At 43.6% G+C, this 17385-nt stretch overlaps 1 protein-coding gene across 1 annotated transcript in view; it reads right to left on the bottom strand.

The window, feature by feature from the left end:
- LOC107724236 (homeobox protein Meis2-like) overlaps positions 1–17385 on the bottom strand; it is a 71226-nt gene that overhangs the window by 44718 nt on the left and 9123 nt on the right. Inside the window, exon 7 of the mRNA XM_016533071.1 lies at positions 14225–14381. Coding sequence (XP_016388557.1) covers positions 14225–14381 — 157 coding nt within the window. The remainder of the gene's footprint in view (positions 1–14224; positions 14382–17385) is intronic.

Genomic DNA, 17385 nt, shown 5'->3' with positions numbered 1-17385 from the left:
CTCTCTCTCTCTCTCTCTCTGTCTCTCTCTCTGTCTCTCTCTCTCTCTCTCTCTCTCACTCTCGCTCTCTCTCTCTGGCTCAAACGTGACCACTATGTACACTATGTTAACTTTTGAGTCTGTAGAGAGACAGACAGTGTGTGTCCACATTAAACTGGATCCCACTGGATCCCACATAAAATAGACAACAGCAAAAATGAACGTAAAAAGCAGACTAAAGTTCAGTTTCTCACCATTAAAGACTAATTAATATATTAAATATGGATCTGCATATCAGCCTGGGTTCCTGGCAATTGATCAACCGAGTGTTCCAGTGATGTTAAATCATTATTTAAATATTATATATAATATTCAATATTATATATATATATATATATTAGAAGTCAATTCTATTTGTACAGCTTTTCACAATACACACTGTTTCAAAGTAGCTTTACAGAAATTCACAATGTCAATTTTTATTATATCTTATAGTCACTTAAAGAGCTGAATAATAGGATAATGTCCAACACCCTGCAGCTGTGACTATATTCGCTATATAACATGACCTCAAGAATCATATTGCTGAATTATTACAACAGAAATTTACATAGCCGATTTGGTTTAATTACACAAAAAAAATGTATAACATCTAAACTGGTTATATTTAAGTCAAAAATAATATTTAATATTACTGAATTAACCTAAATACATTCATTTGTATCAACAAAACAAATGTTATGGATTAAATCAGGTAGAAATAGCTCATCAATATAATAATTACAAGCTGGCACTTTTTACAGTGTAGGCAAGACGTCATGTTCTGTAGACGCTGAAGCAGAACAGTTAGTTTAGAGTTGAGCACTAGATTGAAGCTATGCTGATGATTATACAACACATGTAATCACAACAACTGCAATGAGAAAAGAGTAAAAAGGCAGATCAAGTGGGCTGAAGCGCTTCACATTTTCCAGCCTTTGTCTCGAAGAGAGTCGCAGTCACCGATTAGTTAGCTCGGACATTTGTTTCAGGCTAATGGGGCATGAACGTGGAGGCAGTGCCGTCAGAAGCTGAGCTTAAAGACACTAATTACAGCCTCCTGCTGAGACGCCGTCCACAGCACCGTTCCTGCTCCTCACGGACTGAGCTGAGGGTGTTCTCGGTGGAGAGCGGTGATCCGGACCACTGCACTCACCCGCAAACAGAGACCGCACACCTCAGCCCTGCGCCCAACATGACTACTCACATTCACTAGCCCTCCCATCCAGAGAAGTGTTTACCTTATGCTAATCACTCATCCACTCATGTTTTCATCATATTTTGAGTTTCAGCTTGATTTTCTTCATCATTGATTACATTCAAAGTTGTACATTTTTTCAGTATAGTCAACACAGACGAGCAGCAAAGTTAATAGACTAGTCAACCACTTCTCCAAAAACATACACGAGCAACAGTTCATTTAGCTCTGAATAACCTTCACACACACATCTGCACAAACACTCATGTCCTCGGACAGCTGCGCTCTCACAGTCATTCTCGCCATGCTGTTTTCCTGCAGATGTAATGTGCGGTCGTTGGCACTGAAGAACTAAAGCTTCTCTTTTGGTTGTAAATGAAGTGGAATAAAATGCTTTAATTAGACGTCTGCATAAGGAAGCAGTTTAATGACACACACACACACAGTCATGTCAGTGTCATCCCAGGAATGCTGCGGATTTCTGAATCTCCAAACCCCGTGCCGAACAAATGGAAATGGGGCAGCACTGTTTGGCTCATGCATGGAACCAGTGGCATCATTGAGAACCTTTAACAGAGTGGCCTCGTGAATGACAGGAGAAAGTAAAAGGAGCATCAGCGTTCAAAGGTTGAAGATGATAATCATATGCCAATAGTGTTTCAGAAGAGCCAGTGTGAAGCGCTTGAGTAATTACACGTGTAATTAACCTGCTACCTGTAACGGCAATTATCTCATTACATCATAAACAGGGCCTTGGAGGGACAGCATCTGATCGTAGCTCTGCATTCCCGCCGCCCCTCATCTCGTCTCTTCATTAGTCTGCTAATCACTCTGATGAGTTTATGAGACATTAAGTGCTGCGGCTGTTTCCTGCATCTCTGAGCTTCTGGCCCGCGTGAAAGACAATCACAGGGAAACAACATCCCGAGAGACGGTTTAAGGAAGCTGCGCATGAACCTATGCTAACTAATTCAATACTAATGCAAAAACAGGCACGGATGCAGGGCAGAAGCACAGTTCCCGAACATGTTCCTGGAGCACCACCAACACGGCCCATTTTGCATGTCTCCAAAATCAATCACACCTGAATCAACTCATCAGCTCATTAGTAGAGACTCCAAGAGCTGAAATGGGTGTGTGAGAGAAAAGAGACGTGCAAAATGTGCAGTGATGGGGGCCTCCAGGAACGTGGTTGGGAACCAGGCTTGGATCTACGGGGGTGCTAGAAAAAACAAAATCAACAGCACCCTAAGTTAAATCTGTAATAATGGCATTTCATTGCAGATTTGGCAAACTATCCAGTGCGTTATGGTTTGCGCTCTGGGAGATCGGCGGTGAGCAGCGTTGAGCAATGTAGCCCACAGATATATCTGCTTATTTCTTGAACGCAACAGACGATCAGTTAGAATCCCCTCACCGCTCAAAGCGCTGGAGTTTTTGTTCAGGTGTTGTGTTCAGCACGAGTCATTTCATTATAACTGTGTACGCAATGTAAATAAGACATTCATTGTGCAGCATAGAGAATTTAATTGATTAACATGTAACTTTGTGAGATCACGATGAACTGAGGGACAACTTTTTAGTGATTATAAAGGAAGCGTTGTTTGCACCATATTGAAAATTGAGTGTTTTCTATCATCCTCTTGCATTATCATCACACTATTTTCCTGTTTAATACTGAAAAGCTGCTTTGACACAATCTGCATTGTTTAAAGCACTATATAATTGATCTGTCGCTGCGAGCAGAACTGATACCGGTGAATGCCTATGAGTGTCCACCTTAGAGTCTGGTGAAAGGACTGAAATTCACACACCCACGACAGCCCAAGCACACTCCAGCTGCCCCTAAACACACCCCAACACATGCTACACGCCCCACAAACCCAACACACACCCTACACTCTTCCTGCAGCCTGTCATCCAAATCAAATTACAATAATTGGCCCCAGAGGTTACTGAGGTGCATCCGAGTCTATTCTCTCTCTCTCTCTCTCTCCAGTCAGTATCAGCACACACTTGTATTACGACGGAAAGCAAATAATGACTGCGCACATGAGAGCCACTGGAGGAGCCGCAGCACTTTCACACCGCAGTCATTAGAGAGTTAATTACTAAGATAATTACTACAGCAAATTACATCAATTTTCACCAAAACAGGATTTCTACGGCCTGTGAGCGTGACATTATAAACCACTCGAGCAGAGGGAAAGACTCAATCAAAGCTGCGCTGGACTCGACTTCACTCACTCATCGAAGTCCTGCCCCGAACCACTATGAAGATTGTGGAGGGTCCGATTCTACACATCACCACACCAAACCTGCATTTATGGAGATTCTCCACCCTCAATTGCACTTCAGACTAACACAGACCCGGCAGACACCTTGGAGTTATTACACACAGAGCCGGGCGTCAGCGATGGGCTTTCGAGGGCCGTTAGGCCACGAGACACGAAGAGGCTGAAGAATTAAAGGTTCTACACCAACAAGTCAACCATCAGATCGCGGGCTCCATTCGGCAGGCCTCTCTCATCAGCCGTCTGCCCTGAACTTTCGCTTACAAATGTCCTGGAGGCACAGAACAAAGCAAGCAGAACTGATTGCTGCACCGCGGCCCCACTCCGTTCCGCTGTGTCTCGACTCTGTTTGGCTTCCTAATGAGCTCACTAAAAACCCAATTCATCACCCACAACCCCTTTTCAACCCTACTTGAAATGCAGTTTGGAGGAGTGCTCAAGGGTGAGGTGGGGGTATCGGTGATGGGGCGGGCCACGGACGAGCGACAGTTCAGTCCCTTTCACTTTAGGAATGCGTGCCTCTCTCCAGCGGCCCTACAGTGGAGATTTCCACATTAATACCCTTCCTCATCCCTGGGAAGACTGGAATTTGGTGGGAAGGGAATGCGGCAGAGGGGTTCAGCGCAGATGGAGATACAGTTTAGGAAGGCAGATGTGTGTATGTGTGTGAGAGAGAGACAGAGAAAGGGGTGTGTGGGGCGTAAAGTCCCTGAGTTCCTCATTACACGCGGTCAGAGTGATTCCTCAGGGCACCTGAGCTGAAAGCAGGAGATTAAAGCATTGATGAAGCCTCCGTTTAAAATGCAGCTGTTTTATTCTGCTTTGGTAATTAATTCTTTTTCCGATAGTGTATTGATTAAGCGCAGCCCCTGATGAAGTTCAAACTGTGAAGAGCACCCCCCCATGGGCCTCGGCTACCTCATCGCAGAGTCAATGAAAACTTCCTTAGATTCTCTCTCGCACGCACATGTGCAGTTTGCACTCATAAATTAGTCAGCGTTCTGTTGGCCGCAGCTGTCCAGTGCTGCTGCACGGTTCTGCTGTCTAGGGCTGGGTATCGCCAACTATCGCCCTTGGTACGACTCTAAAACTGTGTGTGAGTGTGATTGAAAAAAATCTGCATGATCTTATTCATATTATTATCTATCCAGACTAAGCGAGCAAATGTATCACGAAACGTCGACATGCACAAACACGAGCGTCCTCCTGTAGTTCAGAGACACTGTTCACCGTTGGGAACACCTCCAGAGTTCACGTGTGCGTTCTTCTCTGCAGCAGCTGTGAGCTCCCATCAGCCCAGCGGCCCCTCTGGGGACCCAACTAGCAGAGAAATCAGATACCGCTTTACAAGAGCAGGAGAAGCTCGTGTCTTATCCAGACACTCCTTTACAAGTCAATAACCGCGGCCCGCTGTCCTTCCCACAGTCAATCCCAGTGTTCAAGCACTCTTCCACAAATGTAAAAATAATGAGCAGAACTGCATTAATGGAGAGAGAGAGAGACTTGTGTTAATCAGTCGGTGATAAGTTTTCTATCGACAGTCTCTTGTGTTTTAGGTAAACTCAGAAACTCATTTCATTCGGGTAGGGTGCATTCGGGTGAATTTCATCTTAATGCCAAAAAATTGGCCCAGCTGAGCTGAATTCACCTTACTTATACTCATTGGAGAGGCTCAGCCGCGCTTCATTTGAAGCAAGATTCTCATTCTTAACCAATGTTTCCCAGCAGCAGGTTCAGATTACAGCCACTCCAGCGTCCGTGGAGTTTCTAACGGTCATCGTTTGAGTCCTCCATCGGTCCTTATAAAACAAAGATGGAAAACGGTTGCCTGGCATGGGCGTGGTATACGCATGTGGCGTACGGCGTTTAAATGAATTCATTGCACCCCTGAATTAGTCCAAAAACACGTCTCAAATCTACGAGCAGCTTTATGTCTGTCTGCTTCTTCAAAGCTGTTATCTGCTTTGCTTTTCGCCCTCTGTGTATTTTTTTCTGTCTCACTCTTTTTTGGCTTTTTATTGATTTTTCAATTTTCTCTTCCTGTAAAATCTCAACAGCAGATGCAGCCGTTCCCCTAAAGCTCCCGAGCGGAGGCAACGACTTCAACCATCAGGAAAATCAAAGGCGGCGAGAAAGAGAGAGAAACAACAGCTTATCTTCGGTGTAATGCACGTGTTGCACGCATCGAGGAAAGAGGCGAATTCGGTGGAAGCGGACTGCGCTCTGACCCAGCGACCCCAGCGAGGCGTAAGCAGCCCGACGGAGCACGAGACGAACCGAGACAAGACGCCAAAGATCTCCAGCCAAAGGTTGCTCTAGCCGCAGCCGCCGCCTCCGGAACCGCGGGGAACGCGACTCATTTACTGCACAACGATGCGCTTGGACGCCAGCCCACCCAACAGCAGGTGCTGTGAACAGAGGCTCCTCATCAGGCCAGTGTAACCTCTCCAGCACCGAGTTGCTCTTTACTCATAAAGAAGGAAAATGATCTCATGGGCATCTGAGGAACGCAGACCGCGAGGCCTTTGAGGAAGAAACAAAACCGTTCTGACGCGCTTCGGCCGGCTCTGCCTGTCTCCCTCTTGTTCTGTCTCTCTGTCTGTTTCTTAATAGCGCTGGAGTTTGTCCTGCGGGCCGTGTGAGGGTTAAAGGCAGCATTCCCTCACTTCAGAGCGCTTCTGAGGGTCGGCGGGTCGGATTCGCAGATGTCTCCCGCAGACAGTCGGTTGTCTGAGGACCGCGGCCCAGCGAGAAACACACAATGCAGGCCTGACCCCGCAACACCGCTAAACACAACATGTTTTTTTTTGTCTTGTTTGGCTTTGTGCTTTGTCTACACTTGTGTTTTCCCTCATGACTAGTAAAGCTTTTCCACTGGAGGATGTCGAATGTGGAAAATCGGTTGCTATCGCGAGATGCCATTGTTTGGTATTACATTTCAGACATCTAAACGGTCTCTCCTTGAACTTCCTCCAATTGTTTCAAGAGATTAAGTCATTCTGGTTCTGAGGGGATGAGGAAAGATGCTTTCAAGAAGAAAAAGAGGGAAACAGTGGACAGAATAACTTCACGAGGAGAAAGATGAGCATTGCTGTGCCGCTGCAATTAAAACCAAATGGAACCAAAAACTGTCCTCATGGGAGTGAGAAAATCAAATTAACTCTAGTTTCTTAATTCATGCTTCTGGAATGATTGCAAACAATTCACCAGTGCACAAAGTAAAAACACCAAATGTTTCACAACTGAGTCCTCCATTTGAATTGTCCCATACTCGGAATTTGTGCTCTGCATTTAGCCCATCCAAGTGCACACACACACACCGTAAACACACACCGGGAGCAGTGGGCAGCCAATGCTGCGGCACCCATGGAACAGTTAGGGGTTCGTGCCTTACTCAAGGGACTCACCTCAGTCGTGGTATTGAAGGTGGAGAGAGCACTGGGTATTCACTCCCCCCACCTACAATCCCTGCCGGACCTGAGACTCGAACCCACAACCTTCGGGTTATAAGTGCGACTCTCTATCCATTAGGCCACGACTGCTCCCAAACTCTGATATGAAACACCCACTCAATTGCAGAAGAATAAAATCCTGCCTTACATTTTATTTCATGGTTCACTATGAAATACATTTTAAGATCAGAGGAAAGGGAGCATTTAGCATTCAACAGCCTTAAAACATGGGAAGTGTGTAATTGGAGCTACCTGAACAGACCAGGAGGCAGTGTTTGAACAGCAGCCTCATTTCCTCATCCTTTTTTAATGGTTTATGTGTGTTTGTGTGTGCGTGTACGGGCCTCTATTCTGAAATTGATAACATTCTAAATGAATTACCATGATGCATAATGAGCGTTATCTCGGCCTCCTCCCTGAAGCCCGCAGCCCTGCGTGGCACGTTGATTTGTTTTGTTGCACATTAGCCTCCGTTCTTCTAGAGAGCTCACCGCTCCAGGCGTGCAAATAAGAAATTATCCTTGCTGACTAACACTCCTAATACCTCCTTAGGGTAATTAGAAATTATTAGGCGGCTGCCTCCAATAACGAGAGGTAATAGCACTAACCGGCGTCAAACCCCTCCATCCCTGTCTCCTCAAACGGAACGTCAGGACGGTGCGCTCTGCACGCGGATGGACAGACGGACAGATTGGCGCTCTTCCCCGGCACGCTCCCCCATGCTCGACGACTCATTATGGCACACGAGGGAGCGGAAATCAGACTATAAAATGAGCTTATCTGCAATAATGCCCAAAAAAGATTTGCATAAATACGTTAGCGGTGCTCGGGAAGGCAGCATCTCTTTCTCATCCGCCCACTCGTTCGAGAGATACCTGTAGGGCATCGGCGCTGTGACGCGCTTCAGAGACCACACCGCCGAGCGCAAGCCCTTCACAAGCATTCTGGGTGTTTGGAGGGAGGAGGCGGGTGAGATTAGGGAGCGAAGGGGCGTAAGGCCCATTGGACAAACACAATAGGGGTTGATGGTGAAATAAGTACACCTTCAATAGGCAAAATGAGCAGGTGGGCCTGACAGTGGAGGTGTGCACAGGAGTGCTTCTCAACAATGAGAGCCAACATACAGATGTAAACAAAAACATCCTTACGATCGAGCATTGGAATTTATGCCAACTGTATGAAGCCAATAATATGAATTAACATGTCATAACCATAGTAAGTATCAGCTTAACATTGGCTTTTAGTTTTAATCTGTAGTTATTGTCTGGGTTGTATTTTGTTTGACCTTGTGTATTTTTCTTGATGGTTTTTCAGGATAAGGGTGTCACACAATCTGTCCATGTTCATCTGTCTGATGCTTACTACTAAATGACAGATGAATGTGTGTCTGTAGAGTCTGATCAACAGTTATAATTACTATTTATTATGCATAATTACATGTAAGTAATCTTAAACCAAACCCTAATCCTAACCCTAACCATATAGTAAGTACATGTAGATAATTAATATTACTCAGTATTAAATGTATAATTACATTGTAACAAAGAAACTAAAATAAAGTGTAACCTAGAAGTATTTTCTCCTCCCTCTATTTGTTTTGCTATTCTAACTACAGAATGCATGATTATTTACAGTATACTATGTTTGTCTATAATTGTGTTATTCCTACTGTCTGAGACCCATCAGAACAGACATTTTTGGGTCACAACCCACCGGTTGAGAAGCACTGCTTTAGACAGCGCTGGCCTCAGTCACCCCTCGCCGGCACAGAAACACGGGCCAGACTCTCATGAGAACAGAACCGCTCATGCCATCCGGGGAAAACAGCGCTGGAGACTAGCGTGATGGGATTATCACCTCTTAAGGGTGACTTCTTGGCTGACCCCCTCGGGCACAGCGTGCTAAAACAAGAGCCCAAAACTCAGGGGACTCACCTCAGTCGTGGTATTGAAGGTGGAGAGAGCACTGGGTATTCACTCCCCCCACCTACAATCCCTGCCGGACCTGAGACTCGAACCCACAACCTTCGGGTTATAAGTGCGACTCTCTATCCATTAGGCCACGACTGCTCCCAAACTCTGATATGAAACACCCACTCAATTGCAGAAGAATAAAATCCTGCCTTACATTTTATTTCATGGTTCACTATGAAATACATTTTAAGATCAGAGGAAAGGGAGCATTTAGCATTCAACAGCCTTAAAACATGGGAAGTGTGTAATTGGAGCTACCTGAACAGACCAGGAGGCAGTGTTTGAACAGCAGCCTCATTTCCTCATCCTTTTTTAATGGTTTATGTGTGTTTGTGTGTGCGTGTACGGGCCTCTATTCTGAAATTGATAACATTCTAAATGAATTACCATGATGCATAATGAGCGTTATCTCGGCCTCCTCCCTGAAGCCCGCAGCCCTGCGTGGCACGTTGATTTGTTTTGTTGCACATTAGCCTCCGTTCTTCTAGAGAGCTCACCGCTCCAGGCGTGCAAATAAGAAATTATCCTTGCTGACTAACACTCCTAATACCTCCTTAGGGTAATTAGAAATTATTAGGCGGCTGCCTCCAATAACGAGAGGTAATAGCACTAACCGGCGTCAAACCCCTCCATCCCTGTCTCCTCGAACGGAACGTCAGGACGGTGCGCTCTGCACGCAGATGGACAGACGGACGGACTGGCGCTCTTCCCCGACACGCTCCCCCATGCTCGACGACTCATTATGGCACACGAGGGAGCGGAAATCAGACTATAAAATGAGCTTATCTGCAATAATGCCCAAAAAGATTTGCATAAATACGTTAGCGGTGCTCGGGAAGGCAGCATCTCTTTCTCATCCGCCCACTCGTTCGAGAGATACCTGTAGGGCATCGGCGCTGTGACGCGCTTCAGAGACCACACCGCCGAGCGCAAGCCCTTCACGAGCAGTCTCTGTGTTTGGAGGGAGGAGGCGAGTGGGATTAGGGAGCGGAGGGGCGTAAGGCCCGTTGGACAAACACAATATAATGGAGGAGAAGAGGTTAATGCCCAAATAAGTACACCTTCAATAGGCAAAATGAGCAGGTGGGCCTGACAGTGGAGGTGTGCACAGGAGTGCTTCTCAACAATGAGAGCCAACATACAGATGTAAACAAAAACATCCTTACGATCGAGCATTGGAATTTATGCCAACTGTATGAAGCCAATAATATGAATTAACATGTCATAACCATAGTAAGTATCAGCTTAACATTGGCTTTTAGTTTTAATCTGTAGTTATTGTCTGGGTTGTATTTTGTTTGACCTTGTGTATTTTTCTTGATGGTTTTTCAGGATAAGGGTGTCACACAATCTGTCCATGTTCATCTGTCTGATGCTTACTACTAAATGACAGATGAATGTGTGTCTGTAGAGTCTGATCAACAGTTATAATTACTATTTATTATGCATAATTACATGTAAGTAATCTTAAACCAAACCCTAATCCTAACCCTAACCATATAGTAAGTACATGTAGATAATTAATATTACTCAGTATTAAATGTATAATTACATTGTAACAAAGAAACTAAAATAAAGTGTAACCTAGAAGTATTTTCTCCTCCCTCTATTTGTTTTGCTATTCTAACTACAGAATGCATGATTATTTACAGTATACTATGTTTGTCTATAATTGTGTTATTCCTACTGTCTGAGACCCATCAGAACAGACATTTTTGGGTCACAACCCACCGGTTGAGAAGCACTGCTTTAGACAGCGCTGGCCTCAGTCACCCCTCGCCGGCACAGAAACACGGGCCAGACTCTCATGAGAACAGAACCGCTCATGCCATCCGGGGAAAACAGCGCTGGAGACTAGCGTGATGGGATTATCACCTCTTAAGGGTGACTTCTTGGCTGACCCCCTCGGGCACAGCGTGCTAAAACAAGAGCCCAAAAAAACACTCAGCGCAGCAGCGGCGTTGTTTAAAGGGCCAGCGCAGTGCTAATAAAGCCGCTAGAATTGAGCAGGCATGTAAGGTATTCCCTTGCTTTCATTAATCTAATTTCTCTTCTATCTGTGAGGTTTACTGTGCTTGATATTTGTCTGCAACGCTTCTCACGAACAAGCATGCTAAATAGGAAAGATGTGATTGTTGTTGATGTTTTCTAACATGACATGGATAACTTTAAAGCTTTCAAAGCACAGAAACTATTAAAGATCAATTTTTCTATTGCAAAGAATCAATAGTTACACAGATCTGCCTCAAATCAACCCATGAGATATCCCTGCTTTCCATCAGTCTGTCTGTGAAGCAAGACAGTGGGTCAGTATTGAGTTTAGTAAGAGCTGATCTAGAGATCCAGCAAACTCCAAAAAAAACCCCACTTTTTTTACACACACATATATGTGCAAGAAACACACGACGAGGGTCCTAGTGAAATTCTGTCTGTGTGTGTCTGAACGTTTACTTTTTTTTGTCTTTCTGTCTATGGTATCAATTTTAACATTATAGAAAAGAACTGTCTGAAGAGAAAAAAAGTCTGAGGTCAGAACTGCCACAAAAACTCGACACACAAAACCCCAAATCTCACGTGCGTGTGTGTGTGTGTGTGTGTGGAAGGTCTCAGTGCCTGAGGGGCACAACTAATATTTCACTTTCCTAAAAAACTGCTCTGGAAAATGTCAGAAGATTCCCGCACATCGCAGCCAGTGAAATGAAATCTCTCAGCCGCTTCCAGCACAGTGAACTGATGTTGAACAGAAAGAGTGTGTTTGACCGGATGACACTGAACACACTCATGTGTGTGAAGATATACGATGGTCTGATGGCTTCATTAACTCATTAACACTGGACAGACGCGCTGCTGTCGTCAGTTAGCAGTGATTGCACACAGACAGAGACGGATGGATCCTTCTGTAATGACTGATATTAAGTCAAGTCGTATTTGTATAGCGCTTTTCACAATACACATGGCTTAAAAGCAGCTTTACAGAAAATCATGATGTTGTGTGTATAATGTCTGAGTGCATAGAGCCAGTTTTAGGGCTGGGCAATATGACCACATTTAACGATTTTTATTAGTTTTTGCTTTTTAAAAATGTTATTAAGTTTTAGTTTTAAGTCTGTTTATTTTAATCATTTTAGTACTTCCACTTAAACCAAAAAAAAAAAAAAAAATGAGAAATGTTGCCTCGGGAATTAGCTGAAATAAAATATTTTTAATATAAATATAAATTTTCTTTTATTCAAGTTAATGTTTATTACAATTTATGTTATTATGAACAGACTAATACACTGATCAGACTGATGAATCACAATAAAATATTTCACAATTAATGTTTTAAATACTATTGTGAATTTAGAAAACAGAAGGAAACTGGACTAATCTAGGAGTCTTCAAACAGTGAGCAGCTCGTCAAATGTCCTCAATGCACTACATCTGTGAGGACATTTAAAAGCATTTGACCCTCAGAAGTACAGACAATCACACACTCGAATGTATATTAGAACGATACTGTGTAAGCGTATATTCAAACCAGCACAAGAATCCAGAGTCCAGAAAGCTTGATACCTGTCTGTGTCTCGCTCACATTTTTCAGGACTGTCCCAAAATCTTTCTTTTAGGAACTCACGCTTGTCCTGTCTCATGTGTATATGTGGACTGGGTGCTGAGAGTGAGCGAGCGCTTCAAGCGTGAACATAATTGAAAGAATGTGAGAAATGAGGCGTCTGTTCTGCTGGCCAGGGTGAAAGGTCACGGCGCGCTGCAGGACGGCTGCATTACTGCACCAGAGCACCACGTCTCTGCCTCCTCAGGATAAATAAATATTTAAATATATTTATTTATTTATGTATGTATGTATATATTTATTTATATAATAAAAAAGTAACAATAAAAAACCAACATAGATAACAAAAAATAAAATCCATCAAAATAAATCAAAAGATAAAGTGAGTCAGTTTAGAGTTAACCTGTTTAACACCTAACATTGTGAGTGGCTAGCACAAATTTTTCTCAAAGTTCAGTAAATCTCTCTCTGTCCTATCTACTGTCTCACTCTCTGTCCTGTCTTTCTCTAACTGTTCTCTCTCTGTTCTCTCTCTTTCTCTGTTCTATCACTCTCTTCTCTCTCTCTCTGTGTTCTATCACTCTCTGTCCTGTCTTTCTCTCTCTGTCCTGTCTTTCTCTGTCCTGTCTCTCGTCTCTCTCTGTGTCCGGTCTCACTCTCTGTTTGGTTTCGTTTGGGCCGGGGCTCGACCGGATCACTTCGAGGCAGTTCTGCGTGCCGTACCGTAAGTGTGTTAGCCCATATCGACCAGCCGTTACTGGATCCAGTGTGAGAGAGTCGATAACTGCAGCGAGGAGAACAGCTCACTGGTACTTATGACTTCAGCGTGATCAATAACACTCTCCTCTGCTTCATCACACACAGATGCACAATGGATCATACACTATATTATATTTCTATTATATATTATACAGTATATTGCTATATCATTAGTAGGCTATACAATTTTTATACTGATCTAATTATATTTTTTAGCGCCTAACCCTGAAGGGCCTGTTCGCACCAAGAATGATAACTACAGTGATAACTATACAGTTTTAATAATCACTCTAACTCTAAGAACTCAAGGGAACCAGATGACTCCTCTGCTCAATCTGACTTTGTTGCAGCCTAGAATTAAACTGCTGGTCTCGTCTGGCCAGAGGAGAACGGCACACTATCTCGACACACTATTTCCCTGTTTAATACTGTAAAACTGCTTTGACACAATCTGCATTGTAAAAAGCGCTATATAAATAATAGTGACTTGACTTAATTTAAGAGAATAGTGAATCCACACCACACCACAACGGTAACGATAATGACACAGGGGGATGATTTCATTGGAAACAATTTTTTTCCAGCTAATGAATGATAAAAAACATTGACAGGATATAAAGCTGCAGAAAGCTTAGAATAAACAGAACGTTTTTGTACATTGATGTGTATGCAAATATAGCTATCGTTATAGTTATTGTTCTTGGCGTGAATGGGCCTCAACTCTACCCCTCACAGAAAATATTTTGCAGTTTTACATTTTAATTAAAACTTTATTATTCTGTTTTCCTCATGGGGACTGTGGGATGGTATTATACAGTGTAGCTGACGTGAGGTTTTACAATCTTAATTGAGGTTACACACACACACACACACACGTGTTCACACTGTCAGGGCTGCATGTGCAGTAAACAGTGTTTACATCACATCTGATATGGTTCAGTAGCATGATGAAAGCACAGGTACATCACAGGACTCACCTTGTTCGCTGCTGTTGTCTCCGCTCTGTGATGCGTGTCCTCCGCTGGAGGGTCCCGGCGTGCCGGCCGAGTGTGTGGACGTGGCATCATCGTGATCTCTCCAGGACGCTGGGTTCTTGAGACGGCCAGAGCGGAACCATCCGTCCGTTTTCCCCATCCACAGCACAAAGAGAAAGAGAGGACTCGTGAATGAGCTGGACAGTAAACACAGACCAACAAACCCTTCACCATCCTAAAGATTTAGATGCACATCTAAACACCAAGTAAATGTTATTTGTATCGCACATTTCATGATACTCATTACATCAATGCAGCTTTACAGATCATCCGTTAATGTTTATAATATCTTCATGCCTTGTCGTCACATTTAGAAGAACTGGACGGTAATATGTAACCCTGGACCACAAAACCAGTCATAAGGGTCAATTTTTTGAAATTGAGATGTATGCATAATAAATATAGCTGAATAAATAAGCTTTCCATTGATGTATGGTTTGATAGGATAGGACAATATTTTGGACGACTGCTATGATCCTCCCTCATTGACTTTCATTATATGGAAAAGAGCAACTTGGACATTCTGCATAACATGTTCTGTTGTGTTCCTCAGAAGAAACAAATGTGGAATGATGCAAACTTGGCTGAATTCTAACACTCAACTTAAATGTCTGTGTTTTGAGCAGCAATTCATAATTTCCACTGTCACATACAGCAAACACAGTATCTAATCTGACACACACACACACATACAGAGCGGTGGGCCGTTTGTCGTGTGTAAGAGGGCATCTCCTCCTCACCCTTCCTGAGGTTTCTCAGGGTCCGATCGGGCCGCGGGGGAAACAGGATTTGTACTGTACAGGAAGAGCTTTATCTGTGTTACACATAGACGAGCAAGAGGAGGAATTTCCTTTACCACTCTAGTGAGAAAAAGACTTTACAATCCCACCTCACACAGTCAGTGAGTCACCTGCATACGCTGTGATAAACTGTACCCTAAAAATTAGCTAGTTTTACTGAAGTCAAAAATATTATTTAACATCACCGAAGCGAGCATTTGCTGTAAGTTCATTAGAGACAAAGCTCAAGTCTTAATCTGAGAGCAATCGAGTATGTGCAGCAACACACACACAATAAGCTTTCCATTGATGTATGGTTTGATAGGATAGGACAATATTTTGGACGACTGCTATGATCCTCCCTCATTGACTTTCATTATATGGAAAAGAGCAACTTGGACATTCTGCATAACATGTTCTGTTGTGTTCCTCAGAAGAAACAAATGTGGAATGATGCAAACTTGGCTGAATTCTAACACTCAACTTAAATGTCTGTGTTTTGAGCAGCAATTCATAATTTCCACTGTCACATACAGCAAACACAGTATCTAATCTGACACACACACACACATACAGAGCGGTGGGCCGTTTGTCGTGTGTAAGAGGGCACACACACACACACACGCACACACACACACACACACACACACACACACACACACACAGACTTAAGTGTTCTTATGAGTCTCAGAGGTGTATGTCTGCTGTTAATGCTGTTAGTTCACTACACTAGAACCGAGTCAATCCACATAGTCTACAGACACAGTAACACTCATAAAGCTCTACCACAGACATAACAGTTATTTTATTTAATATAAACTATAATTATAATAAATTATATTATTATAAATGATTTAGTATTATGCTAGTCCAGTCTTAGCATATGAAACAAGTGATAATGGTTACTCTCAATCTAGTTCTTCCTACAATATCCTTCAATAAAGGCCTGTTCACACCAAGGATGTTAACTATAATGATAACTATAAAGCTTTAATTATCCTTCCAATTCTATGAGAACAGGAAAGTCCACACCACAACTATAACGTTAACGATTATCATTGGAAACACAATCAGAATGCTCTTTTTTCCCCAGCTGATGAAAGACAAAAACACTAACAGCCAATCAGAATCCATCTGAATTTAAATAAACTGAGCATTTAAAGCGGCGGACGACAAAACTGCAGTGATCGTTAAAACAGAAATATATTGTTCGTTAGTGTGGACACTAACATAATTGTCGTAATAGTTGTAGTTATTGTTCTTGGTGTGAAGCAGCATCACAAACAATCTGTGCTGCTCAAACTGTTCAGAGCAGACTCTTGAAAATACATTTGAGCTGCTGGAATTCATCAGAAGTATGTTTTCATATTACATCAAACTATTTTATTCCAAAAGATCACGGAGGGTATATGATTTATGCCATTTTTAATAACATTTCCCAAACTGTGTGTGGATTGGGCCATATTTATCTGAGATGAATATCAGCTGTTGTTCATGTAATTGTTTCGTATGACCGCAGCGAAAATGACGTAGGCTCCGTCAGAACATTCACAGCACGTCTTTAGAGAAGAGTGGAAGGAAAAACAGCCGTCTCGAGCTTGTGTTGTTCCAAGCCATGAAAATGACTGGGTTCTGTTTCCCGTAGCCGAGACGCCTAAAAACACACACGCGCTCCTGTAGCTCCACTCGAACACAGCCGCAGGTCCGTAAATGCTGACGGCTACATGTTTCCCTGCGAGCTTCCCAGAGTTCTGCAGCTGATATCCAGTTTCCTCACGCCACTCGGCAGCAAAAAAGCAACAGCCCTTTCCCCACTTATGAATAATGCAGCCGCCCCTCTCTCTCTCTCAGGCCTCACATCACAACAAAACAGTTGTCAGGACTCCCAAGAGTCCATTAAAGTTCAAACAAGCTGTAAAGAAAGCGAGTGAGAGACATCGTGTGACCCAAACGGCTGAGAGAGCCTCCACCCCACCCAGGAAAGAAAGCAGCGAGCATGTGACTATTCCCCATCGCTGCGGATAATTAGGAGTCAAACGCAGCCACTGCGTGCTCTGCTCTAATTGTGTTAAAGAGCGCCGTTACCAGGCCGCAAACACAGCCCCGGCACAATAGAGCAGATACAGAATAAGATAGAGGGTCGCCGTGTCTCCGGGGGCCACCTTTCACCGGGCGCACAGGGTCACGGACTCAACGCTGATAATGCAAGATGTAATTAATATAAAAGCCGGAGACAATGGCTGGAAGGACCCGCACCTGGCCTGTCCGTCAGAGCGCTCGCTCAACTTTCATTCACAGTCGTCACTAGCAGTGTTGGGGAAAGTT

Source organism: Sinocyclocheilus rhinocerous, unplaced genomic scaffold (assembly GCF_001515625.1).
Source record: "Sinocyclocheilus rhinocerous isolate Xijiao unplaced genomic scaffold, SAMN03320098_v1.1 scaffold365, whole genome shotgun sequence".
NCBI lineage: Eukaryota > Metazoa > Chordata > Actinopteri > Cypriniformes > Cyprinidae > Sinocyclocheilus > Sinocyclocheilus rhinocerous.
Note: the sequence above shows the minus strand (reverse complement) of the source record. Positions and strands in the feature narration are given on the sequence as shown.